General features: G+C 39.1%; 1 protein-coding gene across 1 annotated transcript in view; it reads left to right on the forward strand.

The window, feature by feature from the left end:
• Nucleotides 1–23,608, forward strand: part of SEMA5B (semaphorin 5B) — a 201,012-nt gene that overhangs the window by 46,197 nt on the left and 131,207 nt on the right. The window contains exon 5 of the mRNA XM_063309048.1: nucleotides 20,986–21,048. Within this exon, the coding sequence (XP_063165118.1) occupies nucleotides 20,986–21,048 (63 nt within the window). The remainder of the gene's footprint in view (nucleotides 1–20,985; nucleotides 21,049–23,608) is intronic.

The following is a 23,608-nucleotide window of genomic DNA, read 5'->3' on the forward strand; positions in this document are numbered from 1 at the left end:
TAGATTTGATTAAAAAAAAAAGAACAATATAAAATAAAACTAATAGAGTTGACTGCCAAAGTAGACCAGGCTAAAACTGTATTAAATTAGATTCTGCTCTTACATTTGAGTTTCTCCCATCCTAACATCTAAATTTGCATTTGATTTTCTCATCTTTGTCCTTCATTATCATTTTAATAATATGTATTTGCAAGTGAGAGAGAAAGATGACAGTGGGAATGAAGCAGATTATAAGAGAAATTGTAACATGACATAAGAGCATTGAGGGAGAGAAGACCAAAATATTTGGCAATCAAAGACTTATGAAATAGCCTTGACATTAGAGCTTCTTATCAGGAGGAGAAGTCAATAAATGCTTTATTGGGAAGGCTATAGCATTAGGTGCTAAAGTCTGGCAGCGAAGAGAAAGATTGTGATGCAAGGTAAGGTGTACAAAGAAAGTAAGCATTGTGAACAAAACTCTTCCAGGAAGAATTTAGAATAGAAGTTATTCTAATTTAGAATAAAAGTTAAGGGATGCTTGGAATGATTTCTGATTTGGCAGAAGGAAAGTTGCCCTTGAATCTTGGGAAGTACAAAATGGATCTTGGAAAGGAATAGGAGCATTCTCTGAAAACTGGAATCTATAAAGATGTTATTTTTTAGAATTAGTCAAGTGCCACATAGTGCAGTTGATGTTGGCCCATTTCTTCTTTGAAACTGAAATGTTGCACAACACTGAGCCCCTATTTCTGACCACCTGGTTTTGTATAGTTAATTATGCTGTTCGGTTTAAGTTGCTGAGGGGAAGCAACTCTAGGGGGGAACAAATGTAAGAGCAGGCTGCCCCCTCCTAAACTCACTGCACTGGGAGTTGTAGAGAATACTCTGCTTAGCTGCTGCTCCATTTGAGGATTGCAATGCAATGTATCTGGTTGACATGAGGAACATGAACCAAGTAAGTAACAGTCCTAATGGGAATGCAATGGCTATTAGCATGTATAATTAGAAAAGAAAAGTGAAGTTTCAGTCCACTGATAACTATTCATTGTTACTGAATCACATATGGATGAACACCAGTGCCAAAAAAAAAAAAAAAAAGATCTTGAACAGATCTCCAGAGGCTATGGATTAGAAAATGGAAGGAACTGGGATTGAAAATAGTGTTTTTGCCAGTCCTTCCCATTGTGGGTTGCAGCATAAGAACAAAAAACAGAAACCTGGAACAACTGGCTATGTAGATGGTGCCACCCAGAAGGGTTTGGATTCTTCAACCATGGACTGTGCTTCATAAAAGACTTCTGGGAGGCTAATCACACAAAAACTGAGAACACACTTGACAGGCTCCTCACCTTCAGCACCTCCAACAGTCATAGATTTTCACTAAAGTGGACTAGAGAGGTACTCATTTGATCAAAGTGAAAGAAGGCCATGAATCCTTAACAGCATTTGATAGCAGGTATGGCAAATTTGAATACACAGTAATGCTGCTTGGATTGGTCAGTTGTGGTGCAATATTCTCCAGATTCACAAATGAAATGTTTTTTTGATATTTTGGACCAATGTGTAGTGGTGTACTTCAATGACATGCTATTTTTTTTTCCAGAAGATCCATCTTTGCATGAGACTGACATCAAAAAGTCTTAGATTGACTTCACAAACACACCCTTTTTGCCAAGTTACAAAAATGTGTGTTTAATCTCCCACAGTTGGACCATTTGAGCTACTGGAACTGTACAGACAGAATACAAACAATCCATGCTCTCATGGCAGGCATTTAGAAATGCAAAGGATGGCCAAGGTTTTGTGGGCTTTGCCAATTTCTCTAGAATGTTCATCTCTAAATTTGCCTAGTACATGAAATCACTTTCCCAAATTCTAAGGGTAGGGTGCAAGTCTCCAAGGAAGGATGGCTTATCTTAATCAGTCCTTTCAAAACAGCAGAAAGTTTTGAATGTCAAATTCCTTAATCTTTTAAGTTATGAGAAAATACTCCACAAATATTCTTTATTTTTTTTTATAGATTCAAGGGATTTGGTTTGTTCCAGAAATAATTTTCTCCCTGAGAAACTACATCAGCTTGCAGTGTTAGACTATCTAATTCCCTTTCTTTACTTATTCCACTGTTTGGGAACCCAGAAATTAAGCTGCTTCTAAATTTGAGGTTGTAAATAGAAGTCAGAAGTTCAAAAACATGAGCAGGATAAAACAATAGGATCAGCTATGCCATAAATGAATTGTGGGTGTGAGCACAAAATGACATGCTGACCAGAATTTTAGTTCAATATTAAATTATTTCCGATCTCAAGTAATTTTCTAAAGCAGATTAAAAATGCTAGTATCAAGTTATTAATATTTGATTTCATTCAGCAATATAGGGGGAGGGGATCAGAAATATGTCTTGAAGAATGCATTATTCGTTAAACACTTAAGCAAGGATAAAACAGGCAGAATTCTCAACAATTGTGCAGAGGATACTTATTATATGTAGCAGCACCATACATGTGGAATATGGATTTTGCAAGTGAAAAGAGTAATTAAATTTGCTGCTTTCATTTCTATCAGATAACTAGTTCATGGTTTGCAGGGGAATACCATTAAATCTTCTGTTCAAAAGAGCTTGGGGTTGATGTTAAAGCAAATTTAGTACAAATGCTTTTCTATATTTTGGGACTAATAATGATATCAGGTAATTACACTGCCTTCTTATGAAGTCACAGAACTCCAAATTGTAACAGAGAACATTATATTTTCCAGAAAGCTCTTCCAGTCACTTCTATAAGCATCTTCACACGTCACATAATCAAATAGAAATGCCCTCCAAGAATCTCAACCCAAAGCCAGGCTTTCACTTTTATTGGCACCAAACCAGTTTCTATTTTAAATGCTACAGTCATTAAGTATGTTCATTTTATGCCCCCCCCAAAAAATCAAAATTCTAGTTTAGAATATACTCATACACAGTCACAATAGAGTAAAAAGTAAGATTGCAGAATTAAATTTCTAAACTGAATTCTGGTTTTAAAAAGCAATTGGACAGAATTCAGCTGTATCCATGCAATACAGTACATGATTCCATGACAAGCAAAATTATAGTTTTTTAAAAGATTAGTTGAAAGCAGCAGGTTAAGTGGAGTAGACTTACATGTATCTTCTCATTGCTAAGCCTGCAATTTGTGTGGGGAACAAGGACCCTCATGATTTTGCTGATCTGCAACTCTCAGCATTTGTGATCATTGGTTGTAGTTCAACAGCCACATCTGGAAGACCACAGGTTCCCCCATTCCAGAGCTACTGGGATCTGTGGTAGGGTGAAGAGAAATGTGGAGCAGGTGCTCATGGATAGCTTCAGCATCAGTCATCCTGTGTACTTTGCAGACCAGCTTCTAAACTGACTCATTTAAAACAGCAAGGAATAGTCTCTTTGGGATTTCAGAAACAATAATCTAAAAGCTATATAATCACTCTTAACTGACCCAGATTTTACTCATTGTTTCCTATCACAGTCAAAATGTAACTCTTGCTTTATTCCTTTAACTATTTGACTGACTATATATAATTGTGACACCTGGAGCAAGGTATTAGAATTGGCAGCCTGTCTTAAGCACATAAAAGTTTCATTTCTGATTCATCAACAATGGTTTTAGAAAAATATAACTGTTCTGATTTACACATCAGTCTTAAAACTAAGCCACACCATATTGTTAAAATATTGAATAGCTGAGTGCTATTTTGTTTTATTTTTGCTCTTTCACTTTTCATGGGTTTCTTGTGATATTCCTAGACTAAACAAAACATGTTTTGAGCATATCATGTTTTTAACTACAACAGTTTTGCTATAGACATATCCTTTAAGTAAGATCTTATATTGTTGAAAAGAAAAGTTTAATTTGATTTTCAAATCATGTAATGATCACCATATTTGCCACTGCATCCCCCTTAGTGAGTTCTAGTTGCATCATAGGATAGAAAATCTCTGCCCTTAAGAACTGACACATATTACCTGGAAAACTAAAACATGGTAATTTTCTGCATAATCTGAAGAAGGTGACTGTGTAACTCTATATTGGTGAAAATTACATGAACAGGGCATGAAATCATGAATCTAGAATAAGGGAAGCTGAACTGGTCCAGCAGTCCATAATGACTTTCATGCATGTTAATAGGGTTCCAGAAGACCTAAACCTTGGGTTGTTTAGAAAGAAGTCATAAACAGAATTGTAATTCACACCTCTTCGGTTACTATCAAAAACTAATTTTTGAAAAATTTCTTTGCTACCCCTCAAGGAAGTCACTGAATATAGCACTGATTTATTATTTGTCCAGTATAATATGTCTTCAATTTTTTTATGTGCTGAGAACTTGCATTAGGTTTTTCTTCCCTCAGGCATAGCTGTTTTGATTATCAGGGAGTCTTGATTTTGTAAATTATTTTTGAAGAGTTGTAAGGTGCAGGAAATAATCATTATAGTTATTAGAAGAACGTTTTGTTTCATTTCAGACATATTATGCCAATTTTAATTTATTTGCTTCATAGATTTGTAATACAGAATTGAACTATTTAGGACATGGAGTCCAATTTCTTTCTTAGTGCAGGATACTCCAGCTATTCCCTAAATCAGATTTCTCAAACTTTGCAATATTATAACCCCCTAAAATGATCAATGAATTTCTGCGATTGTCTTCATGAACACAACTAAAATGATTTTTTTTTTGGTTAGGATTTAGCAAGAAATAAATACTGACCAAGCCAGTGTTTCTCAACTTGGTAACTTTAAGATGTGTGGACTTCAACTCCCAGAATTCCCCCGCCAGCATAGTTGAAGTCCACAGATCTTAAAGTTGCAAGGTTGAAAAACGCTGGTCTAAGTTATGTTTTCATTATTATTCAACATATATTCTCTTCTTTTTATGTAAAATATTGGAGTCTATTTAGGTTAACTTACTATTCCTTTAGCTTTGAGCTTTAATTCCAATTCATCCATGCACCCATGTCTTGCTATTGCAAAAATACTGGGAAATGTGACTGTTCACACATCTTAAAGTTGCCAAGGTTGAGAAACACCAGACTAAGCAACAGAATGTAAGTTTCATCCTACTTTCTAGACTTAGTTTCATCTGCAGTACTGACACAATGGCCATCTTGAGCTTTTCTCTTCCACCCCCCCCCCAAAGTTTCCATTTTGAAAGGCTAAACATTTAAAATGACACATTAAAAAAAACTGTTTTTCATCAACACATAACATCTCTACAGATATTCCAAAGATTTCAAATATAAACTATGTATCACATCAGAAGTCGCCAGCCTATGGACAACCATTCTCAGATAGGTTTGTTATATGGCTAGACCCATTTAGCTCTCTGACAGAACTCACTCTGGACCTTACTCCCTGCTTTGCTTGCACAAGCAGACAAAAATCCCTCCTTTCAGCTGCATTTGACCTCCCTGGAAGGTCACAACCCACAATCTGAGAACTCTTGCCCTAAGTTATTGGTTTTCTTGTTGAACTGCTCTGACTGTAGAAAGTTTTCCTTAACATTGAAGAATAATTGAACATTCTGTTGCAGAAGACCATTACTTCTTGTGCTGCCTCAGTCTTTTCTTTTCAAAGTTAAAGATACCTCTCATTCCTCATAGCATTTGGTTCTCATCTGTTCCTTTTGCCTCTTCTCTGCACTTATTTCAGTTTGTTTGAGTCATCCTTAAAATTCTCAGAATTGGATATAGTACTTGAAATGAAATCTAAACTTGCACCTATTACGGGTGTTTAAGATGGCAGTTTCACTTGTGTTACTGAAAGCCTGGTTCTTTAAGGACACATACTTTCAATTTACATTAAGTGAAAATTGAAGCTGAGTGTATTTTTGAAGATTTGAAGTTTTTCCTACAGTTAGACAATGTTACATGTCTCTTCTATGTACTAAATCCAGCATCTATGTACTAAATCCTGGATTTAGTAGAGTAATAGCACCAGAGAAGATAATATATTTTACCTATGCATGATACTCATGTATTGTAAAAGCACAGCCAATAAGGCTAAATTAGTTCTAAAACTTTAATGGCTGTATCTCTGTGGGGATGTGCAAAATCTTCATACCCTCCACACATACAGATAGGAATTTTAATTCAATTTTAGTTTTCATGGGATTAGGACAAAATATTATGGACCACAATTTCCCAACAGTCATCTTCCAGTGTCCACAGCAAGATCTACTGTGCCCACAGGTGAAGACAAAGTTTTCTGTTCCATATGACAGAAGCTCAGGATTGCAGCAATTAAACCCTGAATAATTTAAATGTCATTACTCCTTTTGTTCTTTTTAGTTACCCTGTTGAGTAAAGGTCTTTAGAAATGTTTTAGAATGGCTTGAAAAGATTGTGTTTCATATATAAAAATTATACATAGGCATAAACAATCCTATTTAAACAATACTGTAAACAGGTCTGCTTTTTGTCAGGCAGAGGTTTCAGAGTTCTGCTGTAAATTCTCAAATGTCTTGCTGACCTATGGTTACTATCCCCAGCTTCCCTACCTATGCCCTTTTTTGGGGAACCAACTTAGAGCAACAGGGATCTTGTCCCTGAATACTTTGAATTAAGATGATGAATTTTATGAAATCCTGCCAACTGATGGAACGGTATTGATGTGGATCCTACCTATGTGAGTTTCCAGAAATTCAGTCCACATAACAGAGACTTGTTCTAAGGGATGTGTAAGAAATAGTCAGCTCAACCTCTAAAAAGATACAGTAGTGGGGGGAAAAACACCTTTGAAAAAGACTAATATAGTGGAAGATGGTTATTTACGTTTTGAATCAAATATTGGAGACTATGCTTTGTTGTAGCTCAGTGACAGAGATGAGATTTCTCTCTCCTACCTCCCATTTATGTTTATAGTGCAATTTGTTGGAAAGGAAGCCATAAAGCAGAGCAGATACTTTGCCAGTCTCCAGTGTTCAGTTGCTGTCATATTACTCCACCTCCTGTCCTCCCTCACACATACATAACTCATTACAAGCTGATGATGCTGGCAACCAGTATTCTGAATTTCCTAATTCAAACAAGCATAGAATTAAAATGCCCTGTTAAGCTTTTTGTGTGCATTTACTGTGGATTGACTGAAAAGAAGAATACATGACCTAAGAAGCCCGCTGTAGGAGGGTTCTGAAATTCATACAGTATGTTTTATTCCTCCCATTTGGCTGAACATCTTACAGAAAACACGCAGGATTAGGCAGAAACATCAGTACATTTATCCACCCATTCAGATTCTTAAGAGAAGAGAGAACAATCTTCTTCCAAACTTCGTTAAAGCCTACTAACAGCTTGTGTGGAAATACATATTTAACATGAGCAAGAATGGGTAACCTTGTAATTAAAAAAAATCAGGAATGGAAACTAGGCTTTTAGTTCAGAAATGTAAATTATTCTGGCATAAGCTCTGGGTGTGTATCCTCTCTCTCTCCTTTTTTGAAAATTAAGCGACTCTTAACTGTGATCAAAATCAGACCAAGGTGGGATCAGAAGATAGGGTTTGTTGTTTATTCTGACTTGTACAAAACAAAACACACACACAAAGAATTATTGTGAATTTTTGGATTCAAGAGAACCAAAACAGAAAGTAGTTTTGTACTTTTAATAAGGGTACAAATACGTATTCTAATTCAAAAAGTTGTGCTCTACCCATTTGTAGTGTTCAGCTCTGTCTGAATTTTAATTCAGTTCCTGAAAGGTTTTTAGTGTTTTGTAAATCCAGGATTTTAAAACACAAAGAAACAAACAGATGAGGGCTTCTAACTCAAGAATGTTACCCTGCTTTGGATAGGCCAAGGCACAAAACAGACACTGCAAAGATTCCAGGAATGACTGACAGACAGACAGACGCTACTATATTGTTGTTGGGTATAATAGAAGAATCTTGAAAGCCTGTGAAAGTTTCATTGAGCCCCATCTTACACCAAACAGAGTTTCCTTCTCATGCTTTCCACTTTCCTATAACTGAGATGTCTTTTTCCCTCTCTTAACAGGTTCCTTCCTTCATTAGGGTTGTCTCTACATTCCGTTACACCCCTCTCCATTCCTTTGGCAGTACTTCAATTCTCCATTATTTCTCAAAGAGAAGGGTTCTCAGGTGACATCCACAAGCTCCTTCACCTCTCTCAAATATTTCTGGAGATTTAAGCTCACTCATGGCATCCAGGTGTTGTCTAGTTAACCCTTTACTTACCTTGGGTTGCCATACTCTTTATATCAGATATTCTGCTTAGGTCCAATTTCCCTTTGAGGGGAAGAATGAAACAAAGCAGCACATGAAGCAGCACTGTCGTCTACTCTCACCTATTACCACCTATCACCTACCACCTCTTACCATACTGCCATCTTTTCCAAACAGTGGGTCTGTTCCTTTTTTCTTCCTCTGTTGATAAGTCCAAAGAAGTCCTCTCTGTTGCTTTTAGCTTTCCTTTTGAGCCTAAGTTTCTTTTGTACTTTACTTTTTCTGCTTTTAGCTACTTGCTAGTATTCTTCCTTGATGATTAAACCCAACTTTTCATTTCCTGCACATGTCTCTGTTAACTGTTAGCTCTGCTGAAAACTCTGTATGCATTGAGAATGGTTTCCTAAACTGTCCCTCCATTTTTTCTTCTCATTGGAATTGTGTGCAATTGAATTTCCAGTAATTGTTTTTTGAGAGGTTTCCAGCCCTCCTGTACTTCCTTTGACTTGAGGATTCTTGTCCATGGAATCCTAACTAGTACTTCTCTAAGCTTACCAAAAGTAGCTCTTCTGAAACTTAGCGTTCAGGAGATTATGCTTCTTTTGTAATATCTTGAAATCCAAGATGACATTGTCACTCCCCCCCCAAGGTTACCATTATTTTAAGCTCTTGAATGAGTTCTTTTCTCATTAATTGGTTGACTGATTCCCTTGTCTCTTATTCAGCTTCTAGAAAATAAAACAGCAAGACCACTGTGGAATTTTTGGGACCTCTTAATTTTGCCTTGAGTTGGTTTTCCATAGGTTGTCAAAGTAACTGAAATCTCCAATTATTTGTATGTGTCTTCTCCCTGAAACTTTTGTAATCTGGTCCTGGAAGGATCATCAAGAACTTCTGCTTATCTTGGGGTCTATAGCACACCCTCACAATAATATCATTTCCCTGTATTCTTACCCACATGCTGTAGACTGGACCCCCTTATGCTCAAAATTCCTAGATAACTACACATTGTCAACCTCCTTCACACATAATGCCACCTTTTGTCTTCACTATACCTTTTGATTAAGTTTTATCCTTCAATCCTTGCACTCCCTATGGGAAACAAACTATTCATGAAGCAAACAAAAAGCTATCCATGACTTTTTTCCTTACATTTTCAATATAACTTTTAGCATATGGGATATCACTGTAGCCTAAAGGAATTTTTTGGTAGCCTGTTTGGTGTCTGTGACATTTCAATCAAGGCTTCTGTCTTTACTATTACATTCTTATAAAGGCCATATTGAATGACAGCTTGTTGACAACACTATGTAAGACAAAATAACCCAAAGTATTACTGGCATTTTGGCTGAAGGGGGACCTTGAAGATATTGTGACAAAGGTTGAGATCAAGCTATTTCAGTTGTCTGTCAAAGATGGGAAAGTCTAAAACTGATCAAGATTCTGACAGCTGACCTTTACAAGAGTCCAAAGTTTCACAAATTACTATATAATCTCTGATTTTAAAGCATGAATCATGGTTTTGCAATTTAATTTCCTACATAAGATATTAATTAAATGATTTTAGCTAAGATATATACACTGAATCATCTGACATAACTTGTAATTATCTTACCCTCTCCCACCCCTAATGCTGCTTATGTCTGTTACAAGAAGCTGCAAAGAAAAAAAAAAGCAGCTGTAAATTGTGATGAGGAAGTGAAGAACTGAAAATCCTAATTGTCTCTTTTATTTTAAAAATATCATGAACCACCTTTAAAAGATCTATTAATGTAAATATTAATGGAATATATATATCTCAAGTACAAGCACATTAAATTGTACAACGCTTGATTGGGGTTTTTTGTCTCTTGTTTCAATATGGTTAAGGCTGACACATCTAGGCAAGAATTGTACCATTCTGAATTTTCTTGCTTTTTAGTATTTAAGTTGTTCTGGCCCCATGGTTATCTTTGCTGTCCTATTTTATTTTTCCATGTTCTTGGAAAGCACAAACTCTCATTCCTCAAGTCTTTTTCAGTTTGGCCCTTTCATCCTACTTGGAATGGAATGATGGAATGAGATGGACTGTTGAGTATCTTGTTCAAGTATCACAGTTTTACCATTGAATAAATGACATATCTTGTTGGTATTAAATAAACAGGCGTTCGGTGTTTATAGTGGTAATAGGATTAATGTCACTTTTAAAAAATATTTCCACAGACATAGCAACTGGAAACATACGTATTTCAGGTTGAAATTCTCAGGGGTGTAACAGTATCTTTCAGTCCATTGAATATGTGAAAATGAGAGTGTCAAAAGTTTTATTACATAATGGGTTGTTGAGGTTTAGTAGATCTGGTGAAATCTATAAAAGATATATACTAGCTTTAAAATAGCCTCTTGGAAGGAACTTAGATACTAAAATGGAGAGAGGAAACAAGGCAGCCAAGGAAATAAGTTAAATGAAGAAAGCTTATATTTCCGTGAGAAAAATCTGTATCAGTATGTCAGCATTGTGCAGAGAAAGAAATTTGGGCAATTGTGCCCGTGCTTGCTAGGTCATTGTTATAGTCAATGCTCATTGGGTCTTTTTCCCCCAAGAGCATTAATATTCTTATTGTGTCCCAGAGTTTCTTAGTCTTTGGCTGTTTTTCCCTTACAACATACTCCAGGCATGTTCTGAGGCGTAGTAAAACATAGCTTGCCCTTCTTTTCGACGTAATTGTCCCCTTGACTGTAATTAAAGTTGAACTGAGTAATGGAGCAGTTACCAGCAACATGTTCCCATAATTTTCCCTGTTGTCAAGGGTTTCTATTATCAGATTCACACTGGGTTACTTGTTAGGCTAGAGGAATTGAACAGCAGTGTTGCTCAGACACAGTTGTGGGAATACTGCTCCCTGACATGAATTGAGGGATAGGAAAATGTTTTTTTCCCCTACAGAAATCCTCTTACTTTCATTGGTGCAGTTCCCAGAGAGGCAAAAGTGTTTGTCTTCTGAGTTGTATTGATTGTTCAAAGTATTTTTGTTTCCCTTGTTTCATTTTGTTCTGTCAAACCTGTCAAACTAAAATGGGTTAGTAATGGAAAGTGTAGCTCCTGGGTATTTCTTGAATGGGGAGAGAAACCATCCCATGTCTAGAAGTTGTTAGTATCAGTTTTGTTTTTTCCTTTTAACATTGATCCAAAGTTGAGTATATCAGTTTGCTGGCAACAGACATGGCTTTTAGGAAAGTCTAATATTTTGCCTTCTTTTCCTTCTGTGTATGTGAAAGAGAAATAAATTGGACTTTTGATCTCTTCAGTATGACATGAGATGACCGTTGCCCTGTTTAAATTTGGGGAAATTTTATTCCTAGAATATAGCGTCAGTGGACTTCTCTCTGCAGAATATTTCAGTCATAAAATCTTTTTGAAAAATGTCAGTGCTTCGATATTGTCCAGTGCCCAGTTGGAGAGGCTCGTTATGGTCAAGTTTTTTGAGCATTCCTCCAACTCTCACTGAACAAGAGGCTATCTCTCTGGAGTAAAGGAAGGCAAGGCAGCTACGTTCCTGTTCAGAACTAAGTAGCAAGGATTGGGCAATCAAAAGAGCGTTATCAAAACAAGGAGGACTTTAAGTTGCTTTGAGTATTCTGCTAATTGCAGTATTGGTACAGAACTTGTTCTTAGTGGAGTTATGCTCTCCCATGCTGGTTAGAAGATGCTCTTGCGTCCTGCAATATTCCTTGATAATCAAGTATCGATACTTTTTACCAATCTTAGCTGGTTCACTAGATCTTCCCTTTTCTAGAAAAAAATGGGATCTAGGCACAGGTTGATTGTGCATTAGACATGACCTTCACTGATAATTAACTGCTTGTATTAACCTTTAATTTAAAGATTTAAAGGCTTTAAGTTTCTAGTGATCTAGGGCTGGGAAACCCGCCTTATAAATCTACTCATGCTGTAAGATTGAAGATCCTGCCGCTGAATCTTAACATCATTAGAACTCATATGTGCAAGCGGAAGAGGCAAGAATTTTGTTAGTAGGTGGTAAAATTATGAAATGCCTCTCCTGAGGAGATCCATCATGTTTCTTATCTTTCTGTTAGTGTTACCTTGTTAGGTGGGCAATATCTTTAAGGAAGCCTGTGATTGCTAATGATTACTGCCATATTTTTATTATTGCTGCAGTAAGGGTTTGGTTAATTATGAGATGTGTGCTTTCAAATTTTCTGGATGCTCATATTTAGGATACAAGTTTAAGAATTCCAAAAATTGATGCACTACTTTGGAATTGTTTTGTTTTTGTGCATGGAACTTTTGCACATGGGGCAGATACAGTTTTTATAGACAATGTGTGCCTCCCAGATTATGTCATTAAGGGGTGTGAGTGAGTGAGTGTGTGTGTGTGTGTGTGTGTGTGTGTATGATAATGATGGAGCTGCAAATCCTTGTGCCAGGGAGGGCTTCATGAGTAGTATAGACATCCTAGAATGAGATGAATGATAAACAGCAAAATACTGAAATTTGTAGGAGTATAGTCAAAGATCAACAATACCAAAAAGAATAAAACAAGAAAAATAAAATTAATAAAATGTGTCTTGATGGAAAACTTTGATCACTTTTGTATTATTATTATTATATTTGCAGTTTTCACTGCAGACATGCAAAATTTGGTTACTGTGTTGGTGATAGCGTGGTTGGACTCTGAGAGAAGAAAACTGGCCTAATATGCTTGTGTCATTCCTGGGAGGCATTGCAGCAGGCCTAATACTTGATTCTTGTGCAGGTCTTTGAGGAAATCACAGTGAAATAGCACACGTTGGGCAGCTTCTAATTCCCCAGAGTCACATGAGCAGGTGCATTCTATTAGTGGAATCTTGGTAAATCTGCCTTGTAAGAATGCCAGTGGTAGCCCATTGTGCCTGGCCCTGAAGAAGTTGTTCCTCAACCTGGGGGGGGGAGGGGATCAGTGTATGTAAGGAGTTGTGGATTGGGAGAGGGTCTTGACTTCAGGTTGGCATTCAATATAATGTAGCCTTTGGAGGGCTGCTTTTTTGGCGTGGTCAAAACTGGAGGGTAGTAGCAAATCTATGGCAAGCCCAGATAGCCTCTGCCTCTGATTCCTGCTGATAACCACAGTGAGGATGGATATCTGTCAGAGTTAACGGTACCATTGGGGAAGAATGTAATCTTCAGTCAGTGTCTCATGACAAGCCTCCATGCCCTTACTTCTGTTGTACATTCCCCTCTGCACTGGGGACACTCCTTGTGGACCTTAACAATTTTGTTCGTATGGGTTCAAATATGTTTTCTTTCATATAAAGTCAACATGGTCTTTAGCCTTGCATTAGTTCCCTCTCTTTAGTATAAAAGAACCTCTTGATAGACACTGAAGATTTTGAAGCTGTTTGGGCAATGTTGATCTCGAGGGCTTTCCAAGTCCCCTGTGCATGAAAGACAACACCCAAATATTTAAAAGTATACACATACATTGTCCTCACTTAGTGACCACAATTGGGCCTGGAAACTTAAGTAATATGGTCACTAAGTGAAACATCACACGACTGTGACAGAATTAAGACATTGCTTCCCATTCAGTTGTTAAGCAAATCACTGCAGGTTATTAAGCAAGACATCACATGACCGCAACTTGAGATTTTACTGCTGGCTTCTCTATTGACTACTTGTCAGAAGCCGGTTGTGAAGCATGCAAATGCAATCACTGACCGCTGGATGCTGCAGTGGTCATAAATGCCTGCCGGTTGCAAAACTGCAACAATCATAAATGCAAGGACTGGTTGTAAAGTTACTTTTTCAGTGCTGTCATAACTTCAGTCACTAAACAGGGCAGTCGTTAAGTGAGGTCTACCTATATTTGATTTTACTTCTATTTATTCATCCATGTGCGGTGCTTTAGTTTTCTTGGGACTACCAATAGTTTTGATTTTTGGTAATTTAGTAGTTTATTCGCTTTCCTGTATTGGATTATGGATTCCATGGCCCTTTTAAGTCCATTGGGAATGTGCGAGATAATTGCTGTTATCATCTGCAGAGAGGAAGAGAGGGATTCCACATCTGGAAATTTTAGGGGCATGGAAGTCAAGATCAGTCAGGCATAGAACTAATATAAAAATTAAACTGGGCTGAAGCAAGTATACAGCCCTGCTGTCCTCCTTTCTCTATGCGTATGGGTCTAGAGAGTGGGCCATGTGGGCCATACCTCACTTTAAGAATGGTGTCCAAATGCAGTTTTCATATTAAGAAAAGTAGATGTTTGCCAGTATTTGTATTTTGAATACTGGATTATTCATGAAATGGAATTCAATGCAGCCTTAAAGTCAAGCAAGGTCACATAGAGGGAAGATTTATAACTTACTTACTACACTCAGTAGACTGATAGGTCTGTAGTTAGTTGGGTCTTTTCTGTTCCCTTTCTTGTATATTGGGATAGTTATGACCATCCTCTAGTCCTTTGGCCTATGTCCTGTCTTGTCAATGCCAGCAAAAAGGGATGCAAGAAAGGGTGCCCACCACGCACAGTTGGTTTTAAGTAATTCAGGTCGGTTCACATGGTGCCTGGAGCCTTTGTGTCCTTTAAGATTTTAATCAATTTGGCCACCAGAAAAAATTGGCAGCCATTTGTTTAGAGTGTCAGGAATAAGTTCATTGTGGGTGATCTCCTGAGCTGATTCAGCAAACAATCCTCTCAGACTTCTCCTGGGATTTGATAAATAGGATTTGTTGGAGATTTCCCTAAAATCTGAGCAGTGATTCACCAGAAGAGGAAGGAATTTCTTTCCATAACTGATTGAGTCAGCATTTTTAATTTTTATTTATTTATTTATCAAATTTTTATCACCGCCCATCTCCCCCCTGAGGAGGGACTCTGGGTGGTTTACAATAAAAATAAAATTTAAAATTTAAAATTCAATCCAACCTATAAATAATACATTACATATAGAAATAAATAGAAGATAAAAATTTTAAATGCAATAAATTCCAGATGGCAGTAAGGTTCTGCTTCAGTCCGTGAATATATAAGGGGCCATTCTAGGATACCAGCCATCCCCAAGAATGACTATTCCCCTCCCCACCCCAGGCATGATGGCAAAACCAGGTCTTCAGTTTTTTTATGGCAGTCCAAGAGAGAGGGGGCTTACCTCACCTCCAGGGGAAGAATGTTCCAGAGAGCAGGAGCCACTGCAGAGAAGGCCCGCTTCCTAGACCCCACCAGATGGAACTCTCTTACAGACGGGGTCCATAACATGCCCTCTCTGCCTGACCGGGTGGGCCGGGTAGATGTAACTGGGATGAGACGGTCCCTCAGGTAACCTGGACCCATGCCATGTAGGGCTTTAAAGGTAATAACCATCACCTTGAATTGGACCTGGAAGCAGACTGGAACCCAATGCAGCTTGCACAGTATAGGTGTTATATGTGCTGATCTTGGAGCACCTAGAATTGCCTGCGCAGCATTCTGGACCAGCTGTAGCTTCTGGATACTCTTCAAGGGTAGCCCCATGTAGAGCACATTACAGTAGTCTATATGGGAGATGACTAGGGCATGAGTGACCGTTCAAAGGGCCTCTCGATTCAGGAAAAGACATAACTAGCACACAACATGAAGTTGATCAAAGGCCCTCCTGGCCACGACTGCCACCTGCTCTTCGAGCAGGAGTCATGAGTCCAGAAGGACCAGTTACACATTGGGTCTGTCTGGGGCAGTGCAACCCCATCCAGAACCAAAGATGATAATTTCCCAGATACCGAGGAGCCATTAATCCACAGCCACTCCGTCTTACCAGGGTTCAGCCGCAACCTGTTGTCCCCCATCCAGGCCCCCCCAGGCACCTAGAGAGGGTGGTCATGGCATCACTTACTTTACCTGGGATGGAGATGTATAATTGAGTATCATCAGCATATTGATGATACCTCATCCTGTGGTGACGGATGATCTCACCCAGTGGTTTCATGTAGATGTTAAAAAGGAGCGGAGTGCCGAACACTGTGGCACCCCACAAATGAGGGGCTGCGGGCCAGATCTCTCGCCCCCTATCAACACCAGTTGGGACCAGCCCTGGAGGAAAGAGGTGAACCAGCGCAGAACCACGCTGCCCACCCCCAACTCCCTGAGTCGCCCCAAAAGGATACCATGGTTGATGGTATAGAAAGCCGCTGAGAGGTCAAGAAGAGCCAGGATGGATACACTGCCCCCATCCCGCTTCAGCCAGAGATCATCCATAAGTGCGACCAATGCAGTCTCTGTCCCATATCTGGGCCTGAAACCTGACTGGAAGGGGTCTAGATAATCCGTTTCATCCAGAATCCTCTGGAGCTGCAATGCCACCACTTTCTCTGTTAATATGTTTTCTACTACAGATTAAGGTTACTATGGTAACTAATCATTTTGGCCGGGTGAAGAGGTTGAATTTAATTGTCCCCTTTTCAGTTGTTAATGGTTGCATTGCCTAAGGGAAGAACTTGCCTGGACTTGTTTTAGTTTCAGTTTCCCTTCTGTGTAGGCTTGCAGAGAATATGCAGCTGAGAGAAATCTCTCCTCTCAGCAAACAGCCTTTAAATATGTTTGTTTTCTGTAAATAAAATTATTTTTATAGAAATGCCTGGTGTGTGACTTTTCTGATCTCTCCTGGGCCAAATGCTTTCTAGCACTCTGCCAACATTCTCAACCACTGTCATGTCCCCCCATATATGCATCACAACAGGGAACATGCCTTTCCGGAGAAGGGAAGGAAAGAGGAAGGAATCAGTGATAATCCTTTAAGCACTAAAAGGCAAATACCAATAAAGGACAAAGGAGCCATACCTTTGCCCTGACCCGAGAAGCCATCATCCTATCTCCCTGACATCTCCGCATTACCCCGGGGGACACTCCTGCGCCGGACACAGGAGGAGGACAGAGGTAATCAGCGCTAATCCCCCTGATCGCCCATCGAGACTCCGGAATCGCACCCTGATCGCCCATCAAGACTCCGGATCAGGACTTGGGACAATGGGGGGTGGAGAAGGACCAGGTCCGCACCGCGGGTATTTACTGGCTACCTCGCACGCCATGTGCTCATTCCCGTCTTTTTCAGTGTATGCATTCTATTCTCAATAAACCGGAAATCCTTAGCCCTGGCTAGTGAGTCTGTGCTTTATTGGAATAAGGGCAACCATCACAACCACCTTCCCCAAAAAGGAGAGGTGGGAGACTGGACAGAAGTTGTTCAGTACAGTAGGATCCAGCAATGGTTTCTTGAGGAGGGGGCGCACCAGCGCTTCCTTAAAGGCAGCCAGAAACACCCCCTCTCTCAAGGATGTATTTGCCATCGTCTGGACCCAACCACATGTCACCTCCCAAGCTGCCTACACCAGCCAGGAGGGACATGGATCTAATTGGCAAGTGGTGGCATTTACAGTCTGGAGGATCCTGTCCACTTCCTTGGGCCCAGCAGGATCAAACTGTTCCCAGATAACTGGGTAAGTACATTCCCCAGGCATCTCTATAGACCATGTCTCATGCTTGGAGTCCAACTTGGAATGAATCCAAGCAATTTTATCCTGCAGATACCCAGAAAACTCCTAAGCACGGCCCTGTAGATGTATTTCTGAACCCCCTTTCCCCAAAAGGGATCGGGTGATCTTGAACAGGGCAGTATTCTGTGGATGCAATAAGAGCAGAGAAATATTGACATTTCACTGCTCTTACCACCACAAAGTAGGGTTAACAGCGGCTCGAGCTTGTGTTCGGTTGGGTTCAGTCTTTGTCTTCCTCCAGCGGCACTCTAGATGTCTCTTAATACTCTTCAGAATCCTCAGCTCCTCCATAAACCACAGGGAGTGTTGCCACTCCTTCTTTGTGGCTTTGATCTACTTGTCTCTCAGGAAGGATTTACATTTTTTTTATAATTAATTAATATCTGAAGTTGTTCCATGGAATGATTTAATTTAAACACTTGGTATGCTATCCTGAACTTCCTCTTGAGATGTTCATGCTCACTGTTGGTGCCTTTAACTAGGATCAGAATGACTGGGGAAGTTCCTCTCTCCAGGTCTATATAATGATTTCATTCATTAATATATTGCTCATAAAGCTCTAAACAGTCATTAGGAAGCTCTGTTAGTTGCATCCGAATCCCTATGGTGAATGTAGAGCAGTGCAGTGTAGCTAATGCTCTTGCACTTATTTCAGTTCCTCTAACGTGGATGACAGAGTTCTGATTTTATAAGACTGGGACAAATTTTCACATGTTCTTTCCATCTCATTAACAAGTGACACTTTTAATATTACAGTTAGTCCTCAGTTAACGATGGTAATTGGGATCAGGAACTCTGCCGCTAAGCGACACATTTGTAAAGCGTGATGTCACCTGACTGTGCCGACTTACAGTGGCAGTTCCGGCAGTTCCAGTTGTGGTCACTAGATGAATCCCACATGGCTGTTAGGTGCAATGTCAGATGATTGCCATTTGAGACCTCCTGCTGGTTTCCCCATTGACTTTGCTTGTTGGAAGTCAGGAGTAAAGGTCTCAAATGGTGATCACGTGATCACAGGACACTGTGACAGCCACAACTTCAAGAACTGGCCATAAGTCTACTCGTTCGGTGCTGTTGGAAATTTGAACGGACACTGAATGAATGGTTGTTAATTGAGGACTACCTATGCTGCTGGTGATTGTTATCCGCTTGTAGTTCTACCTCTAGATCAGATAGAAGTGAATTGAAACGGTTGGCCATCTGCCTTATTCAGAATTCCTCAAAGTTCAGATTTTATCTTACAGCTCTCTTGGGAGATGAGGTCCTGGAATTCTTCTGGCTGACAATGGTATTTAAAGTATTGGTAGAGTTCAATCATTTATGCCTTCTCCAATAATAAGTATTGCTCCTGGGTGATCATTAGAGCAGTTTTCAGTGTACCTCTCTATGTGGCAAATAATAAATAGAGACAAATATGTGCAAAGAAAGTTCATAATGTGCAATTAATTCATGTGTGTTTGTGTCTTGCAAGTAAATTCATTTGCCATTGCCTTCTTCCTAGGGCTAAGAGAGAGTGACTGGCCCAAAGTTACCCAGCTGGCTTTTGGTGGGGTGGGGAAAATATACACATACAAGCACACCAACACAATTTTAGAATATCTATATGTTTTCAATCAGCACTTTTTTTTCTTTAAAATTTTCTTACCTTCCTTTGAGATTATTATATGCAGTGATGCATCATAACTATGAAACGAATTATGGTTACTCAGCTAATTTCTTTCCTACATACCAGCTCCATAATTTCTAAACACCTCTGTTGAAACTAATAGTCACTTTTGCCATAAAAACAGCCAGAGGTTAGAGTATTGTGTTGGATGGGTCAAGAAGGTGCTTTAGCCCAACGTGTCACCAGTGTAAGTCCAGAAAATAGCGTCTCTTGACAATAATTTAAATTTAATTGAGTGGCTTTGATCTGTCACTTCCTGTTAGCTTGGAATACCTTATGTGGGTTTTTTACATCAAAATGGGATGAGCTCCTCATTTACTATCCTGAGATGCTTGGAAAATTTGAAATGAATGCAACCATAATTTTTTTTTAATCAGTCCTATAAAATTGGAACCAAAGTAAGTATATTGAGGAGAAAAATCTAATGGTTGCTGTAAGCTGTAGCATTTAGAAGATGGGTAGAGGACTTCCCAAAATGGCTGAGGAATATAGTGATTCTAACAACTGGGTTTTGTTTTATCATGTTCTGTCTACATCATATAATCTGCATTGGGCAATGTGTATACATCAGTCTGTTGTTAGGGTTTTTTAATCTAAAATTATTGAAATTAATTGATGTATAACTTCATAAAACCAATTGCAATTATTTTTGCTCACTGAATATGCGTTAACACTGAACTTGGTTGAGAGTTGAAATAGATTTGATGTGGAAGAGAGTCATGACTAGAATTCTCATTTTTTAAAATAAGAGCAATTGGAAGTCATTGGGACCACATGTTAGGCTGGGATTGAATGAGACAGCTGTAACGCTTTCTTCCCAAATTATTTGCCTTAAAACACACAAACACACAAACACACCACCAACAGTTATTTGCCATAATGAAAATGCAAAGATAGACCAAGATTAGTCTAAAGATTTTCTCTGTTTGGGAAGAACTGACCTGGAGAATGTCGATCAGATCCTCTTGCATCATTTCTGTGATTAAAACTACCATGGATTTAATCACACACCCTCCCCCACCTGGCAGCAGCCACCCCAAGCCCTACTGTACCTCATTGCCCTGGTGCACCCCTGTGCACCCACACACACTGGGCAGCAGCCACTTACTTGCCCGCTGGCCTGCTTGTGACCCGCCTGGGACCTGCAACTTCCTGCCGGCTTCCCCACTGACTGGTTGTTGGAAGCTGGCAGAAAGTTTCAAGGACATCCTCACTTAATGACCTGCAACCTCACTTAATGACAGCAACAGGGATTGCCAGGATTGCCATCACTAAGTAATGCAGTCACGTCATGTCTTGCTTTATAATCTCATTGCTTAGCAATGGAAATTCTGGTCCCAATTACTGTTGTTAATTGAGGTCTACCTGTATGGTATTGTCTTTATAGAAAATTTAATAACTATTTTCTGTGTTCCTGCATTTGGTCCCTTGGTCCCTAGAGGGTTGGTCTCTCATTGATTGCCTTTCTTTTTGTACTTCACAAGAGAATATAAAAAACCAAGAGATCTGTCACAGTATCTGCTGCAAACAGGCCTGCATGGCTCCCTTTTAAGTGTTACCCTATGACTCCAAAGGAGGATTGCCCGAAAGTTCATGGTGCTGTTTTGGTTCCCTAGGCAACAGAATGGGGTTCAGATGAAGACACCAGGAGGTCTTGTCAAAGTAAGGGAAAAACTGAGGTAAGTCTCCTGTCTACTTCTCCATAGGTATGAAGACCCCATTGTTAACATTTATGATTTTATATAATTGTTTCTGGTAAATTTTCACCTGAAAACATGTGATGTGAGATGCTTAAAAGTATGATGCTATACAAAAAGGTAAAATATGTGTTGCTTTCATGTGGTACATTTTCAAATTCTGTATTGTAGTTTTTTAGGCCTGTTTTCATGGGAATTAAAGTTAACCTTTTCCAAGGCTTCTGCAACTTTTTGCAAATCGAAGAGCAGACTAGGAACAATGGATTACTGTGGGCTAGATGGATACTAGTGATATTTGCTTGCAGTATTTAGCTCATATTTCTGGGTCTTGGTTAAGAGTAGGTTTTGTTTCACCATAATTTCACGGCAACATGCTTTTTGATTTAAATCACTACAGGTCTCCTCCAGCTAATTCCTTCACTAGTGTTTCACTTCTGGTTCAGAAAAGTTACAGGTTCACAGAATACAGTTCCTTGGTTTGAATGAAATCTGTGACCTGTGCCTCTGTTTCCTTGAGATAAGCTGCATGGCGTAGCATCTCCTACTTGGCACTTGAATAGATCCTCTGCAGGATCCTCTGCTGGACATACTACAAATGCTTCCATATTCAAGACTCTTGGATCTTTCGTAGGTAAAAGTCAGATGCCTGGTTTATAGGTTAACAAGAATGGGAAAATGTTCAGCAAATTGCACCCCAAATCCTACAGTTAGAAACTACTTTACCAGCCCCCAAAAGTTCTGTGGATAGGATTGAACTCTTTCAAGGCAGAGTTTGAACAACAGCAAGAACAACAATAAAATCCCTCTACCCTAACAAGTCAGTTCCTATCCTCTTAGTTTTCCAAATGATTAAGTTTCTGTCGTTATTTTTTCATGGTGGAATACAGCCCATATTCTCTGTCTTCCCTAAAAACTGCTTGTAAGCTTTAGCAATAAGTAGTCTTGCAGACTTGAAAAAGAAACTAGAAGAAGAAAATCAGTGGTAAGTCCTTCTGGTATCTCCTGCAAGCTGCACAAAACTGATTAATAAAATTGTTTGTCTGAAGAAATAAATATAGATATCTGAGAATGTGTTAGTAACAATGGTTTCCAGCCTGCAATGTACTCAAAGAAAATTAGGACAGACAACAGCAAATATATTAAAATTGTCTCTCTATTCCTGAATGAATTTTCTTTGAAAACACAGTGGAATGTAGTCTGTTTCCTCAGTTCTTAGACTCCCAGCTAGACTTCTAACTAGCTCAGTGATGTACATAGTGTGGGGATCAAAACAGACAAGATGGTGACCATGGCACTGCAACCCAAGCCCAACCTCTTTTGTATGTGCCTTGGCATTGCATGCACATACAAAGGAACAAGGCCTCATTCACAATGCTGCAACTGCCAACTTGCCTGCTTTGACATGCAATACTCCATGTATTATACATATTGTATATGCATGTATTGTATGACATGCATTAGTCCATGTATGCTGCTGCTGCTTTTGAGATGCTAGTAGAAAACCCTTAATGGTATCTGATTAGAAACAACATGCTGGCGCCAAGTTCCTATTGAAAGTGCCCTTACCCATACTCTGCAACTCCGGCATGGCAAGCACGACTAACTCTTTTCTCAAGAAACATAATCTCCACTTTCAGTTTATCACCCTTTTATACAGTATGGTTGCAGCAATCATGGCAGCAGTGATATGTCCCAGGAGGATAAGAAGTTTGCTTTGGTGAGATGTGAGAACTTAATATACCCCGTCTAAGAATGTGGTACCAGTGTCTGAGTTAATAAGGTGGTACTTCTCTATGGATTGTGTGAGGGCAATGGCACTAAGTTTAATTTCTTCCTCAATTGATGCGCTGTTATCCATTAGGCATCAATATTCTGTTGTGTTCTTGAATGCTGTGAAGGAACTATGGAACAGAGAAGATAATATGGTTGGGCCCAAAGATAGGATCCTTATTTAGGCACCCTTATGCAGACCAGACAATACTGCAAGGGGGAACCCAGTCCAAACCCCAGCTCAGTGACATCATTCTACTCCTAGGAATTAGTTGGTTTAGGGTGCTAGAGAGCTATGAGGTGGCTCATTCTTAAAAGACAATGCTCGAAGGTACTCTCTTCTCTAATTGTCTGTCTCTAGATTGGGGGAAGATGGGAAGAGCCGCTAATTTTACTCTTCTTTGGTGAGAACAAAGAAAAAAACAAAATTCCCATTATCTGCTTCTTAATACTTCTTTCTAAAATCCTGGCAAGCCATCAGACAGTATTGAACTACATAGAGCAGAGGTCCAATAGTTTTATATCAGATTTGAAAAAAGTATCTCATTAGTTTTCTTGTTATTGGTTAAATAGACAATGGTAGGGAGGAAGCATCTTGCAAGTTTTAATTATATTTTACAGAGGTCTTATTTGCAGAGGGGTCCTCCAATAAAGTGAGTGCTACTAATTTACAAAATGTCCACTTTACAGAAGAGTAGTTAAAATTAGTGTGACTTAGAAGAAAACAAAAAACAAAAAATTCTTGTGACAGCCTGAAGACCAACCAATTTAT

Source organism: Candoia aspera, chromosome 1, assembly GCF_035149785.1.
Source record: "Candoia aspera isolate rCanAsp1 chromosome 1, rCanAsp1.hap2, whole genome shotgun sequence".
In the NCBI taxonomy this organism is placed as follows: Eukaryota; Metazoa; Chordata; class Lepidosauria; order Squamata; family Boidae; genus Candoia; species Candoia aspera.